At 35.1% G+C, this 17,005-nt stretch overlaps 1 protein-coding gene across 1 annotated transcript in view; it reads left to right on the top strand.

Annotated features, from left to right (window-relative positions):
* EDEM3 (ER degradation enhancing alpha-mannosidase like protein 3) overlaps positions 1-17,005 on the top strand; it is a 63,556-nt gene that overhangs the window by 31,150 nt on the left and 15,401 nt on the right. The window contains 10 exon segments of the mRNA XM_023754732.1: positions 329-426; positions 1,971-2,096; positions 2,302-2,385; positions 3,665-3,754; positions 4,316-4,434; positions 9,485-9,650; positions 9,914-10,068; positions 10,934-11,033; positions 13,471-13,662; positions 15,530-15,695. Coding sequence (XP_023610500.1) covers positions 329-426; positions 1,971-2,096; positions 2,302-2,385; positions 3,665-3,754; positions 4,316-4,434; positions 9,485-9,650; positions 9,914-10,068; positions 10,934-11,033; positions 13,471-13,662; positions 15,530-15,695 — 1,296 coding nt within the window.

The following is a 17,005-nucleotide window of genomic DNA, read 5'->3' as shown; positions in this document are numbered from 1 at the left end:
AAAAAAAAAATACATAATTAGTGATTCCTCTTTGGAGTTCCTCACTGAGAAAATGAGCTTAAAACATTCTTAAAACTAGTATTTCCTGCTTTTCAGTAAGACTTTTGTAAACCATTTTGCAAAGTAGCATTTTTTAACATATAAACTATGAACAAAAGAACAGTTATTCATATAATAGGGTTAATATTTCTGTAAATGTGTAATTTTTACTTTAAACAGTTTCATGTTTAGACTAATTTTTCATTCTGAGTGTACTAGTACCCTCAGTTGTGCTATACAAATAATTTTTTACTAGTTTAATAAAGAATTATGTATGTGTTTCCCATAGATAGTGGAGTTGGAGCTGGCATTGATTCCTATTACGAATATCTGTTGAAAGCCTATGTCTTGCTTGGAGATGACAGTTTTCTGGAAAGATTTAATACAGTAAGTTGATCCAATTTTGTATTAATTTTAGAGCCAAGTTAATTTGCCAGATTTTGATAGAAACTCAATTATTTGAGTTATATTCTGAAAAATAATTATTTCTAAATGTGTTGTAGGTTTTTTGTCAGTATTCGCTGATGATATTGGACAGGGAACAGGGTAAAAGCTATACATTCAAAAATTAGTTTACAAAGTAGTTTTATTTTCATCTCTTATCAGAAGATTTCAAGATCTGCCAGTAAGTAATATCTAATATTTTATGCAAGGAAGAGAATTTATTGGAATAAATTACTCGTTAGCTTTTTCCTTTGGATTCCCCCCCCCCCTCCCCATTTTTTTTTTTTTTTAAACTTGGAAGTTTGACATAGTCCTTGATCACACCAAGCATGCAGGTTTTTGGAAACTTAGAGAAACTAGTAAGTATTCATTTCAAAAGCAGGTCTATAAGTCTCAAGTCTAGATCAGAGCCACAGGCATATTTTAGGGGAGAAGGAGAGTATTATTGAACCTGATTGGATCACCTTTGTCTGTAATTGAAGGAAACTGAAATTAGTACAGCAAACTCATCAGTTGTATCACTGTATTCTTTTTGAAATAATTTACCAGTTCTTTGCCCACCCATCAGTTTCTTCACATTATTGTGAGACAGTATGATATAGTAGTTAAAAGTATGGCAGTTTTCGTACCTGGGTTTAAATCCTGGTTGTACAACTGGTTTTGTGACTTTGGGAAAATAATTTTACATGCTTTGTCTCTGTTCCTCATCCACAAAATGTGAGTACTATTACTATTTAGAGAGTTTTGGGTAGGATTAAATGAGTTGATGCATATGGAGTGATTAAATAAATAGTAGATGAGTTAGGAAAAAAACCACTGGTAAGCGTCCCAAGTAAGTCCTCATTTGGATTATAACAACATTCTCTTGTAAATGAGGACAGATAATTTTTTTGGCTCATTATCATTCATTGACTCTAACAGCTCAAATTGTTGTTACAGCTGAGAAATGACTAGCAGAAGATAGAAGAAGCCAAAGAGTTTTTAATAGCCTAAGAGATATAGTAGACCATACGAGCAGCAACGGTGATTAATTAGATGCATTAATTTGGGTAGTGGTGGGCACTAGAATATTACTTTAGCTGGGAAGGGCCCAAATTTCCTAGACACAGGAGAAAACAAAACTAACTCTATTAATCTAGAAGCCTGTAACTATATTTCAAGAGGATGTAAGAGCATCTATAGGCCACAAGAGTACTAACCATGGCTAATCCCTCGGGATAGCCATGTTCAGATCTACTTCCCCAGAAGTTCCCATATTGACTATAGTCTTTAATGTTGTGCATCAGAGTTAAAGAACACAGGGGAGTATATACAATATATTTTAGAAAGAATCCCATCTAAAATAATTTAAATATTTACATAATGATGTCATACGTTTATTTATGAATCCAGGTTTAATTCCGTTACAGTGCTATTTAATGAAATGCTGTGTTTAGAACAGCTTCTCTCTTTTCATCTCCTTTCCTGAACACATTGTGATCTTTCAGCACTACGATGCCATAATGCGGTACATCAGCCAGCCCCCTCTGCTACTCGATGTGCATATCCATAAGCCAATGCTGAATGCTCGGACTTGGATGGATGCTTTGCTTGCCTTTTTTCCAGGTCTGCAGGTAAAAAAAACCCAGTAACTCTGTTTCCCTAATACAAAAGTAAAATGATTATAACTGAGTGCACTTTTGACTAAATTTGAATTACCAAACAGACTCACATTTCAGAATTGTATTAATCTACATTTTTTCTGTTTATAAAATGATTATAGATTAAAAAATCAACTCATGTTTTATTAGGTAATTTTGTTGTTATGTTTATTTCTAGGTCTTAAAAGGAGATATTAGACCTGCTATTGAAACTCATGAAATGTTATATCAAGTGATTAAAAAACACAATTTTCTACCAGAGGTAAGCAAATAATCTTTGGAATTCTAATTTATGTATACTATAAATTGCTAATTTAAAGGTAGAAAATGTCATCTTCAAGGTTGGCTGTTCTTTCCTGTTATTTTTTCCTGGTTAAGTAGTTTATTTAATTTCTTTTTAGTTTGCACAGTATTTTATATGTTTATGCTTCATGTATTCAGAGAAGTCTAGTTTATGGTAATTCTGACATTTTATTAATTTTATGTTAAAAAAATACTCCAAATAAGTAGTTCTCAACCTTTGCTAATCCATGACGTTTCGTATTATTACATTCTAACTTTTACACATACCCACCAGGGAGACCTTTTTACTTTTTATTTTCTAAAGCTTATATTATAAAAATGATACACATTGAATATACTCTAGCTGATCACACATGCTCCCTGGCAGTATGGGGAATCCCAGCTCTTCCTCATGCTGATTGACAGTTATTCTGCATGGCTTTTATACATTGTATCAATAATATTCTTGCTAGCTTCTTGTGGCAGGATTTTAATAACATACTTTTTGGCTTTCCAGAAATTTACCATTAAAAACTTGCAAATTTATCTATGGCCTTGTTCTGTCCCTGCTTATTCAATGCCCTCTGTGAGATATCTAAGCATTCCAACAATTTAGAATGCTTTCTAAAAGTGTTTGCTTTAGAAAGTAGAGTCTTACTAGCCTTCAGGTGAGTAGGGCTGAGTACTGTGTTGTAGAAAATTCATATTCACTCAGAAGAAGCTAAGGTTTCAACTAAATACATGCTATCACAAAAGAAATTTTACTTGGTTCTCATTTTAGTTGGCTCTGTTACTGAATACATTTCAAGTGAGACTAGTTTTATTTTTAAATAATGCCTTCCTTATTCCACAGAGGATTTGAAGTTGTTATAAAAAAAAAAGCATATGCTAAAATAGAAATATGAGAACTAGAGACTTAATAACTAAGAGAAAAAGCGGAAATAAGGAAAAAGAAAAAACACAATAATGTGGGACAACCAGGATCCATGTAGTGTCATTACTAGTTTCATAGTTTTTTCTAAGCTTCCTAGTAGCCAAAATGATAATTTAAAAAATAATTTCATTCAATTGGTAAAAATAGCAAAAACGAGTTATGATTTTAAGCAATGAAAAAAAAATTTCATTTTATAGATGAAAATTGTTATCAGTGTTTTAATTCTTTTTATTTGCTTATGATCTAATTTATATATCTGAACCTACTTGTTTATTATTTTTTAATCACATTTTTTTTCTTGTCTATTTGAATTTTTTGTGTGCAGGCATTTACCACAGATTTTAGGGTACATTGGGCTCAACATCCTTTAAGACCAGAATTTGCAGAAAGTACCTACTTCTTGTATAAAGTAAGCTAATTCACCGTCCTTTTTGCTGTTTAAATCCCCCTCCCCCCAATCCTCTGTTGTATATCTTACTATCTTATAATAGTAATTGGGTTTTCAAAGACCTTTTTTTAATATTATAGTGGTTGGATATATCATGGTTCTTAATCATCTAGCTCATAGAGTTGTTAAAAGATGCAAGAATCAACACCTAAGTTTTTTATGCCTTTTTATGATATGTCATTTCTTTAAAGAGAAATTTATATTCTAGAGCTGCTTTCTAAAATATATCTCTTGCCTTCTTTTAATCAGGAAAACTTTGAGGGTATTAGAAGTTTAAAGGCTAAGATATACAATTGGATGGCTTTCCAGTTGTGTGTTTAGCAATTCTATAAAGCAGAGTCTATGGCTTATTTTCAGAGCTAGGTTCTGTGTAACGTGTGTTCCAGTGCCTGATACCTATAAATATGTGACAAATGAATGTATGGTAATATATAAGCTGCATACGGGGGGGGGTGTATATATATATTTATATATATATATATATATATATATATATATATATTTTCTCCCTTTTTAATAAGGCTACAAGGAGACCCTTACTACCTTGAAGTAGGGAAAACACTTATTGAAAACTTAAATAAATATGCTAGAGTGCCTTGTGGATTCGCTGCCATGAAGGATGTTCGTACCGGAAGTCACGAGGACAGGTAAAACAATTCCTAAACATATGACTACTAGCTAGAATTCAGATATACTTAATGCTTTTTTTAAAAAAATATATTTTATTGATTTTTTACAGAGAGGAAGGGAGAGGGATAGAGAGTTAGAAACATCGATGAGAGAGAAACATCGATCAGCTGCCTCCTGCACACCTCCTATTGGGGATGTGCCCGAAACCAAGGTACATGCCCTTGACTGGAATCGAACCTGGGACCTTTCAGTCTGCAGGCTGACGCTCTATCCACTGAGCCAAACTGGTTAGGGCAGATATACTTAATGCTTTTACAAAGAGTATTTGAAGGTACAAACCTTACTTTGTTGTGTTTATTTTTAAAACTTGAATAAGCTCAGTTCTAATTGTTTGAAAAGTTTATATTTTTATCATAGTGCCTGGCATGTAGTAGGTGCTCAAAGTATTTTTAAAAAGATGAATAAATGTTGTTAAATATCAGAACCTTGATATTAGGAGTATTAGGAATATTGAGGTTTTAGTTTCCTTTGTTAATAGTTTTTTTATATTATATAAAATGTTAGAAATTATCAAGGTGATAATGAATGATCTGGATTATTTTTCTTCAGACAAGAATTCCACAAAAAATAATATCATGGTTAATGTGTGTATTCTTATTGGTTGCTGATTTGGAGGGCTGGGAAAGACCATTGGCAGTTTCTATTCATTGGATACTTAGATAGATGTAGATGGTATAAAGTATTCAGGATATAAAAAGCACGCTTTGGTTAATGTGACCAAATGTTAATAACTTAGCATTCCAGTTATTCCAAACTCACTTATCTGTTCTTTGTTTTTAAATATATTTTTATTGACTTCAGAGAAGAGAGAGAGTGAAACATCAATGATGAGAGAATGCATCATTGATTGGCTGCTCCTGCATGCCCCACCCTGGGGACTGAGCCTGCAACTCATGCATGTGCCTGGACTGGGAATCGAACCATGACCTCTTGGTTCATAGGTTGACGCTCAACCACTGAATCACACTGGCCGGGCTATCTGGTTATTTTAACTGTTCAGAACATAGCAACACATCTCTGGAAGAACAGTAAAGCTGGTTTGCTCATTTGTTTAGCAAATACTCATTCCACAAATATTTCTCAAGGTGTCTTATGCACCAATTATACTAGTTTTTGAGGATTAATGATATAGAAACATTTATTTCCTGTCATGAATCGCTGAGGACAGGCAGATAAACAGGCTTTAAAACATTGGGTAAGTGCTACGGAACATATTAAAGGGACATGAAATACAAATTGGGGTGTGGTAGTCACTGAAAGGTTTCTGTGTCATGAAGGATGAGCAAGAATTAGAAGAAAGTGGTAGAAGGAGTTTCGGGCAAGGGTACTAGAGGCAGATGAAACATAGCACTCAACTTCTACTCAGAGTTGTCCCTTAGTCCTTTACTCAGAGTATTTAGGTAATAGTTACCAGTAATTAGGTCGGGGACCTCCTTCCCTGAGCACAGATGATGGATGAGGAATAGATAGGTTTCTGTAAGCAGGCATATAGATAACAAACAGCAAGTAATGAAAGCATAAGCCTATGTATTTGTAGCATTTATTGACTGCTTCCTACATTCCAAGCACTCTTCTAATTAAGAACTTTGGATGTTTAACTCATTTGATGTTTACAACAACCTTCTGATGTGTAATTTCTATTATAATCTTCATTTTATAGCTGAAGAAACCAAGGCACAGAAAAGTTAGGGAACTTGCCCTAGGTCACACAATTAGTAAGCTTACGTTAATTCTAATCAAGGCAGATTGGCTTTTGACTACAATGCTAATTAATCACTTACTGCCTGCCAGGCATGGCACTTAACTTGAGGATGGAAAGATATATCAGAATCAGTGAAAAAGTAGGTGTGTACAGAATTAATCACAACCATGTGATAGGTGCTATAGTAGAAGGAGGTTGAGGAATTACAGAGAATTACATGGCATTGTTTCTGGACCTCTTATCACTGCCTTTACTCCTTTCTGATTGTATTCCAGTATATAAGTGTCTCTTAAAATATCATGTCCAGAATTAACCAAACTCGTCAGATGCCTGGCACAACAGCACTGTTACCATCTGAATTCAGGCACGAGATTGCTCATTTTTTAAGGGGCTGAAGGGCTTACACTCTCTGCAATTGAGGATCACTGCTTCATTGACTCACTCATGGCAGTATGTACCTCTCTGATGCATTGGCCTAACGAGAGGTTGAAAACTAATCTTAGTGTTTTATTATTAGATGTGCTTTAGTTTTTTGGTTTGGTTTTTTTTTAGCAACTTTATTATGTTCAACTCACAGTGAACTTGTGGCTAGTTGACCTCAGATACTTAACTATGGCCTGGTGACAAATGGGTGTTCTCCACCCTGCTGTTGAGCAGCTGACTTAGAACTTTATATTCATCCCAGCAAAAGTTCATATTTGTTGATTTTGGGGGTTTTTGTTTTGCTTTTACCAAAAAGAGAGCTTGACTCTCATCTCAGTCATCTAATGTATTAGCTTATCTACCTATATTTAGTGATCTGCAGTTTAGATGAACATGCCTTAAAAAAATTTTGGGAGCAGAATGTTGGATAAGACCACGACTTCATGGGATGGCATTTGAGAGCTTTCCATTACAAGCTCTCTGCATTTGGTTGCCTCTTCCCTGCAGATCTTTCAGTGCTGTTGTCTGGCTCACCAGTGTCCACACGTCCACAGTTTTCCAAATGGAAAGATCTGTATTTTAATAATAGTAGATGATCACTGGAAAGAATTTAAGTGGAAAAAAAAATGAGTATCTTCCTTAAGACACTTTCCCTACTTGCCCACCCTAAGATACCACTGTTGGCAATTTGATAAACAGTCTTCCAGACATTTTTAAAAATTTGTATTTATTGATTTTAAAGACAGGAAAGGCGGGGGGAAGAGGAGAGAGAGAGAGAGAGAGACAGACAGACAGAGAAACATCGATTTGTTGTTCCACTTATTTATGCATTCATTGATTGATTTTTGTATGTGCCCTGACCAGGGATAGAACCCACAACCTTGGCATATAGGGATAATGCTCCAACCAACTGAGCTACCCACCAGGGCAAGACATTTTAATGCCTGTGTGTTATGCATTTGTGTACATGTTTATTGTTTTTAATACAAGTTAGATATATAAGATACCAAACTTGCTAGCTTTACCCAACTCATACCTAGTGATCTTATGTCTCTATTCTTTTCCAAGTGTTTCAAATGTTTGTTTCGTAGTCAATTCTAGAATTTATCAAAAATCAACATTCTGCTCATGAGTCTACAGTTCTCAAGCTAGCATTTGCTTGTAATAATAATTGTCAGTCCTTCAGAAAATATTAAATTATGACAGGTGTACTCAGGTTGACAGGGAACTATTTTATCTGTTTTATGAAGATTAACATCTAAAATGTTCAAAAAGGTTTTGACAGGTGACAGATGAATTATTACTCCAAAGTAAAACATTTATAGGTAGGAAAAATAATAATTTATCTATTTTTGAGCTCATATTTATGCCAGGTGCTATGCTAAACAATGGACATATAATCTCTTATTTAGTCTTTACACCAGTGTTAGGTGTTAATGATTATTATGTTCTTTATAGAAGAACAAACTGAAGCTCACAGTCCTTGTATAATATCCCCAAGGTTACACAGCTAGTCAGTGGATGTTCTTTTCTGTTTCCAAAGCCCATGTTCTTTACCACTGTGTTCCATGGCCTCTCCACTTCATTCTTTAGTAATGCTGTGTAAACTTGATTTCAATTTATTAAATGTTTATTGAGTACATTCTGTGTGCCAGGAATTGTGCTTGGCCTGAGGTCTGAAACTATGCATTCTGTCCAGTATGCTACAAGTTATTTATTATTGTCAAAAATTAGATGCTTTGGGAGGTGGTAAATTGATTAAATTTCATGTTACTATAATTACATCTAACAGCTATGCTCTTTTGCTCTTTTTCTGCCACTTTTAATTTTATTAAAACTTTTAAAAATTGCTTATTAAAACATTACAACATTAAGTAGTTTGTAAAGTCACATAGTTCTATCCCCTTTATTTTTCATACTAGAGGCCCAGTGCATGAATTCGTGCACCAGTGGGGTCTCTCAGCTTGGCCTGTGGGATCAGGCTGAAACAGGCTCTCTGACATCCCCCGAGGGTCCTGGATTGCAAGAGGGCACAAGCCAGGCTGAGGGACCCCAATGGTGCATGATCGGGGTGGGGGAGGGACATGGGAGGTTGGCCAGCAGGGGAGGAATTGCAGGAGGGCTCCAGGGTGTGTCTGGCCCATCTCACCCAGTCTTGGTTGGCCAGACCCCAGCAGCAAGCTAACCTACCAGTTGGAGCGTCTGCCCCCTGGTGGTCAGTGCACATCATTGTGAGCAGTTGAGAGGCCTTAGCATATCATTAGCATATTATGCTTTGATTGGTTGAACAGCCAACAGGTCCACCGGACACTTAGCAGCATATTAGGCATTTATTATATAGGATTCTCTTCTTGACTGGTATGTAAATATTTACAGTTATACTCCATGTGATTTTGTGTTGTACCTTTTTTCATGAAACTTTTTGTAAATGATTCCTTTACCTTTAATGCCTTTTTAAATTATCACTTAAATGGCTGCATAAAAACTCTATCAAAATTGTATTACTTCATCCCCTTCAATTAATATAAATTAAGGATTACGTGGTTCTTAGCAGTAAAGTTTACCTGCGTTACCTCCTGGCTGTTGGTTCTCTATAGAAGAAATGGAAAACCCTAGCTCCTTGGAAGGCCAGTAGGAAGGTTTGGTCTGCAGTATTGGCAAGATCTGGTGTACCTGTGTGGTAGGCAGCACACTAGTCTTTTTGTTTCTTTGGAAAATAATTGGTGAGTCAATGCCATTACCACTAGGGGATAGATATAGTCTATAGTTCCTTGGACATCTAAGTTAGTGTAATATATCTATTGACCTGGACTCTGACTTTCAGATAGTTGGTATTAGGATATTTTTGTATTCTTAGATTTATTTGTAACCTCTTATTTTAGAATGGATTCTTTCTTCTTGGCTGAAATGTTTAAATATCTTTACCTGTTATTTGCGGATAAAGAAGATATTATTTTTGACATAGAAGATTACATATTCACAACAGAAGCTCATCTGTTACCTCTCTGGCTCTCTACTACAAATCAAAGCGTCTCTAAGAAGAGCACAGTAGGTTATGTTTTTAAATCAAATGTCTTACTCTCTTATTTACTTTCCTGTGTTTGTTTTATTTTTCCAAGTGAAAAGTAATCCATGACTAGAATTCAGTAAATGTAGTATGGGAGGAGGAAAAGTACACTTGATGTTTTCTTATTTTGTTTTCTTTTATGGCATCCTATATACTTACATTTTATTTAAATTTTTCTTTGAACAAACTATAATGTTAAGTAAAAAAAATACTTTCATTCACATAACATTCTTTTATATTGTAGACTTCAGAATATATAGAACTGGATGACAGTAATTTTGATTGGACTTGTCCAAATACTCAGATTCTCTTCCCTAATGATCCATTGTATGCTCAGAGCATTCGTGAACCCTTGAAAAATGTGGTGGATAAGAGCTGTCCTAGAGGCGTCATCAGAGTGTAAGATGTCTTATTTTATATTTGTTAATATCAGAGTCATTCTTAGTAAATGAAGGAGAACATAAGGGACATATAACAGTAGACATTCACTTAGACCAAAAATATTGCGGCATGTAGTTATTGCTGATTAAAATAAAATAAAAATTATTAGTAAAGTTAGATAGCAAATTTTATTCTGTGATGCCTTATTACTATGGAAATTTTCTATTTATCTTTTGTTTAATGAACTGAATAATAGTAGTCAATGGGCAGTTTTCAACTTGTGTAGCTCATTTATAGAACAGTTTCATCAAATATTTTCATATGTCTTATATATGTAGAAAGTATTTTTCCTTTTACCTGCAATGTGTGTAGTGCAAATATAGGTTTTATTTTTTGATGAGGTACTTATTCTTGGTTGTTAAATTTTTGCCTTAATGAGTTCATTTTTTTCTAAATACTTAAATTAGAAAGGCCATTACTAGGGAAATAAAAATAAATTTAAGTGAATGTTATAATTCACTGATATAACTATTGTTTTGATTTTAAAATGGCAGAGAGAGAAATCTGGTTTTCAAGGAAGAAATCAGTAGTAACAAATCCCAACCCAACCTATTCTGTATTTTCAAATGGTTATAATTCTGTTGACTAATACTACCTTATTGATAATATACATGATTTTATAACTATAAAATATTATTTAAAAGCTATACCACTTACTAGTAACCTAAGTTATATGGAGGAAAATGCCTATTTCTAGTTATTCCATTTTTACTAGTTCTAAAATTAGCAGTTTTGCAAATATCTAACATTATTCCTGTTTGCTTTATGTTTTTCTCCAGTTCTGACTTGTAGTTTTTTAAGCCTTGCTTATAATTACTTTTAGCAGAGAGGAGAGTTTCAGGAGTGGATCTAGACCCCCGCTGAGAGCCAGAGATTTCATGGCCACTAACCCTGAGCATTTAGAAATCTTGAAGAAGATGGGGGTGAGTTTGATTCACCTCAAAGATGGGAGAGTCCAGTTGGTTCAACATGCAATCCAAGTAAGACATTGCTGTATTAATTAGATGCAACTCTGCTCTTTTAGTCTCATAAGCTTTCATAAGATAATGACATTGGGCTTTTTAAAAACTTTTAATGTATGGTTTAAAGTTAGAGATTCAAAATTTAAGGTCTTGAAAATATGTTGGTAAGCCATCTAATTCAACCCTTCAGAGTATAGATCGATTAAATCACAAATAGGCTGGGCAATTTGCTGAAGTTAATAAAGGTAAATATAGGACTCAAGCCTAAGTTTTCTGTTTCTCAGTCCCTTGTCTTTCCACTGTTTTTATTTAGAGCATAATCTTAAATGGTAATAATTAGTTTTAATATTTATATTTTACATTATTTTATTTTCCAAAGAGCTACTGAATCTAAGTATTTTATTCACTGTAGAAATCAAAATTTGCATTTATCTCTCTACTCCTAGAAAACATAACATGTCTTTTGGGGAAATTTTTATTGATTTTTGCTTTAAAAGTTTTCATAACATGAGGTCTTTAAATTATTTCAACCTAGAGTCATAATCAGGTATCCCTAAATCTCAAATTCAAACTTCCCACAACCTCACCTCCCCTCAGATTTCTATTTCATTTCTGTTCTTGCCACATCCATTCTTCCTTAAAGAATATTCTGCCTGCTTCCTTACGTTTCACCACCCTCACTCCTCAGTAGTGGGAGTGGCCTCTCTAATGGCATTGCTTTCACTTAGTCCACCAATAACTTGTCATTCAGTGACCTCCTAATCCTAATGTGATTGAATTTTTCTCTAACAGTTGATTGTCCCCTATTTATTTATTTTTAATATTTTTAAAATTGACTTTTAGAGAGAGGTGAAGAGAGAGAGAAACATCAATGTGAGAGCAAGACATTGATCCGCTATCTCCTGCACGACCCCCACCAGGGGACTGAACTCACAACCCGGGCATGTGTCCTGACTGGGAATTGAACTGGCAACCTTTTGGTACATAGATGACGGACAACCAACTGAGCCACACTGGTCAGGGTTTGACAGCCCTGTTTTTAAATATATTTTTATTGATTTCAGAGAGGAAGGTAAAGGGAACAATAGATAGAAACATCAGTGAGAGAGAATCATTGTTTGGCTGCTTCCTGCATGCCCCACATTGGGGATGAAGCCCACAACCCGGTCATGTGCACTGACTGGGAATCGAACCATGACCTCCTGGTTCATAGGTTGACACTCAGCCATTAAGCCACACCGATCGGGCACGGCCCTGTTTTTAAAATGTATCCTTTTCTTGGCTTCCGGCATACATCTTTCCACTTCTCTGTTCATGCCTTTATAGCTCTCTTTCTTGGCAGAACCACTCAGTGTAGGCACTACCAAAAGATCTGGTTCATTCACTTCTCTCTCTCTACTCTTCTTCAGCAATCTCATCTGTTTCTATAAGCTCAGCTGTCATCTTTGTACACTTGATTTCTTATTTATACATATGTAAACCCCGATTCCTAACTTTACTCTTAAACCCAGCTTTGATCTACCTGTCATACATTTCTATATCTCGGCCTCAATCTGTGCAAATCTGAATTCTCTTCCTGCCTCCTCCTTATTCCAGCTCTCCTCCTCCTTGTTCTCCATCTCAGTAAACCCTGTCATCATTCTCGAAGTCACCAAAACTAAGCCACCATAATTTCAGGATAGGCTTGAACTTCTATCTCCCAAATCCTCTCTGTCCTCTATCCTCTTAACTCCCATCAAGTCCCATTGACTTTTCCTGTAAAGTGTCAGGAATCCATCTTTTTCTACTATTGTGAGGCATTCTTCAGCTTTTCCTCTCTAAAGATTCAATTCAGATGTCACTCTATTTTCCAGATCCACACTGGCAGAATTGTCATTTCCTTGTCCACTTTCCCACTTGAAAAATGTAATTATAGCTAATTTCACGTGTCTCTCTCCTCTAGATACAAACTTAAGTAAAAAGTCTGTTTCCCCAGTGTCTAGTCAAGTGCTGGAATATAATAGTTGCCTGATAAATATGTTTTGAATTTAATCTGATTGTTGGTTCATAATTTCAAAGAAAGGAAGTATGGATCAGGTATGGTGTTTATTTCTTAAAAGGGGAAACAGTGGAGAAGACAAGCAGAATGAGCATTTGATCATTGGGTGGAAGTCCAATTCTCAACTTGTATCAAAAATGGTTTATAGAACAGTGAAGGAGCTATTGGTAAAAACTACAGATGTCATTTTCAGAAGTAATATTTTTTTAAGAAAAATCAGGCTATAAATATTTGGTAGGGACCAAAACTGAAAGGAGAAAATTTAGAGTGGAAGACCAGTGCAATAGTATTAAAGTTCAATATTAAAAAAGAAAAGAAAAATGTTTCCAGAAGGGTTACAATTATCTGTTTCTTTCCTAGGCTGCTAGTTCAATTGATGCTGAAGATGGGTTGAGGTTTATGCAGGAGATGATTGAATTGTCAAGTCAGCAACAGAAAGAACAGCAGCTACCTCCACGAGCTGTACAAATTGTTTCCCACCCATTTTTTGGCAGGGTAGTATTGACTGCTGGACCAGCTCAGTTTGGGCTAGATCTGTCTAAACATAAAGAGGTGTGTACGCTTACCATGTGCTTGCTGAAACTGAGTTAAAAATATTATTTAAGTATTGTCTAATTTCTTTTTTTTCTATTTAGATTTAGTCTCTTTTCTAATTAAAAATTGACCTATTTTTAAATATTTATTTAAAAAACCTAAATATTCACTTTTCCAAAATAAAATAAAAGTTAAAAGTATATCTTGTAAATTTTGAGTCATAATGTACATCTACAATATGTTTATAAAATTTTACTTAAAATATTGGTCATTTACTGTCCAATTTTTGGTCTCTAAATTAGTACCTTTATCTGAAATGATTTTCAGACTTTGTTTTGTTAATCCTCACCTGAGGATATTTTTCAGCTGATTTTTAGGGAGAGTGGAAGAGAGAGGGAAAGACAAGAGAGAAACATCTATGTGAGTGAAACACATCGATTGGCTGCCTCCTGTACGAGCCTCGACCAGGGCCTGGGCCTGGGAGAAGTCTGCATCCAGGGTACGTGCCCTTGACCGGAATCAAACCCAGGACCCTTTGGTCCACAGGCCGATGCTCTATCCACTGAGCCAAACCAGCTAGGGCGGTTTTCAGATTTTTTAACAACTGCTAGACCCTTTTTTTGAACCAAAATCTGACTTGGAGGCTTAAAGCCAAAGTGCCCAAGTGGCTGTGGAGAGCTGATGCTGAGCTTGCACTGAGCAGACATGGAAGATCACTGGGCTAGATTTTCCTCTTAGTTTTGACATAGGGAACAAAGACCTGCACAGTTGAACAGTTCACAAGTTCATCAAACTAATTGGTGGCAGAGCTGGAACCAGAACCCAAGTATGCTGATAATCTAATGACAATGCTCTTTGAACTCTATTACCCCTAATCTAGACTAAATCTAGTGTGTATTTGAAAGCTTTGCAGGTTTATGGATTGACTCATCTATTCAGCAACTCTTCATTGAGTCCCTACTATATCTAGGCACTGTTCTAGGTGTTTACAATCTATCAAGTTTACCAAACCAGTAAAAATTTACACCCTCCCTTGTCTAGTTTACATTCTAGAGTAGCGATTTTCAACTGGTGTGCTGCAAGAATTTTTAAAACATGCAGTATCTGACTATTTAGTCAGGAGCACTGACCTCTTTTCCCTTAGATTGTCAAATTAAAAAATGACAGCAGCCAACACAACAATAGCTGTTCAGTGTGAATGAACCAAAATTATACTTAGTTCTTGTCAGATTGGCAAAAAATATTTTTTTTGGTGTGCCACAGAATTTTAGTAATTTATGCCATGGGATGAAAAAGGTTGAAAATTGCTGTTCTAGAGGAATATTAAAGCATCTTTACACTAAATATCTTTAAAAAAGTTTTTTGGTTCATTTAATTTTCTAGAAAGAAGAGCTGCTTGCAGATTCATGTAGACTAAATCTATTTTTTTCCTCTTTCAAAAAATGTTTCTGGTTACCAATGATGGTTTTATAGTGGTTCCCAGCTGCTGTAAGCGTGGATATGGGTGTGTCGTAAATCTGGCTACAGGCTCCAACTTTACTACTTACTAACATTGTGTCTTAGAGCAAATTACGTAACGTCTCAGTTTCCTTATATATAAAATGAATTATCTGTATTTCTTTCAAGGCTGTTATAAAGATCAGGTTTAGTAATTTATGTAAAAATGCTTTATAAACTGCAAAGCACAATAGAAATAAATATTGGTTGTGTACTATGACATGCAAAATGTTCGAAACAAAATTTATTCCAAATATATATACTGGATATGTTACCATTAGTAAAGAAACAAGGTCTACCTAAAGCTTTATATATCAAATTTTATTTAATGACTAGATAGCGATTTGGGAAGATAAATAAATATTGAAGTCACTTTTATTTCTGACAGACAAGAGGATTTGTTGCAAGCAGTAAACCATACAATGGTTGTTCAGAGCTTACTAACCCCGAGGCAGTGATGGGAAAAATTGCTTTGCTACTAAGAGGACAGTGCATGTTTGCAGAAAAGGCACGCAACATCCAGAATGCTGGAGCCATCGGTGGCATCGTCATTGGTAAGTCATCCTCCACATCAGCATCATTCTGTTGACTAGAAGGAGGTAATTTTTAGGATTTTTCCCCCCTTTGTTTTACAAAATTATATAAAACGTTTGTTGTGTTTTTATTTCACTAGACAGCATAGTGAATAGGTAATCCAGTGGCTCTCAAATTTCTGTAGGTCTCATATCTTTTTTGAAAGTCTAAATATGGGTTTTTGTATATTAATGCCAGTAAAACTACTTGTGGACAGGTGTAAAGGTGGGTTGAGGGGAGAGGTAAAATCACCCAACACCATGAATAAGAAAATTTGCCCACAAGAGCCAAAGCCCTGCCACCTCCAGTGGGAGCCATTGAAAATGCCCATTCTGCCTCAAACATTCAGGCTTTGGAATCAGACATATGGAGGCGCACTTCTTGGCTCTGCCACAAAATCATGGTGTAATGTTGGCCCAGCTTTAGTGTATCTGTTTATTCAGTAGAATATTTTGTTAGCTTCAGTGAAAGTGGTAATATCTTTTAGGTGATTATAAGGTTTGAAAATAATATATATAAAATTTCTTAGCATAATCGCTGACATATCATAGGTATAAGCATTAGTTACTTTACATCTCCTTAGGTCTTTCCCCTCTGAAATTACAAACTTTAAATAATTTCACTCATGCATTTCAACCAGTGTGCTTTGATTTTTTATTTTTTGTAGGAAATCATTTATATCACGACAAGCAGGCCAGGGAAAATATAATTTTTTTCTATGCTTTAAGTAGGGAGGAATTTACATTTAGAAAGAACTAAAGACCTGAGGTCACATCCTAATTGCACAGTTAGTTCTTCTGCATAGCTTCTCTCACAGGGGAAATCCATTTTGAATTTTTTCTTTCTAATTAGGATAGATTTCCTTTTTGAATTTAGGGTAAATAAAAGTAAGCCATTAAAAATATTAGGATTTATTTCATTGAAAAAGTATTTATTATTCCTTTTGTTTATCCCTTGTGGGCACTCCAATGTTGATTTAATGAGTGTATAAATTCCATTAGTTAAGTAGTAGTAGGAGAATGCTGCTTAATAACCTAAATCGGATGGCAAACGATAGCCTGCAGGCCCACTCTAGCTCCACGCCTGTTTCTGTAAAGCAGTTTTATTGGCACCCACCATGCCAGTATGTTTACATATTATCTGTGCTTGCTTTCAGTCTACAGTGGTGGAGTGAGTGGTTGCAACAGAGAACTGAAAAGCCTAAAATATTCACTATCTGACCAATTACATGAAAAGTTGCTGATGCCTGACTGAAATCATCTTTTTATCCTTGGCTATTTTCCACAATGAG

This window comes from Myotis lucifugus, unplaced genomic scaffold (assembly GCF_000147115.1).
Source record: "Myotis lucifugus unplaced genomic scaffold, Myoluc2.0 scaffold_65, whole genome shotgun sequence".
NCBI classification, from domain to species: domain Eukaryota; kingdom Metazoa; phylum Chordata; class Mammalia; order Chiroptera; family Vespertilionidae; genus Myotis; species Myotis lucifugus.
This window is presented reverse-complemented; position numbering and strand designations above follow the sequence as displayed.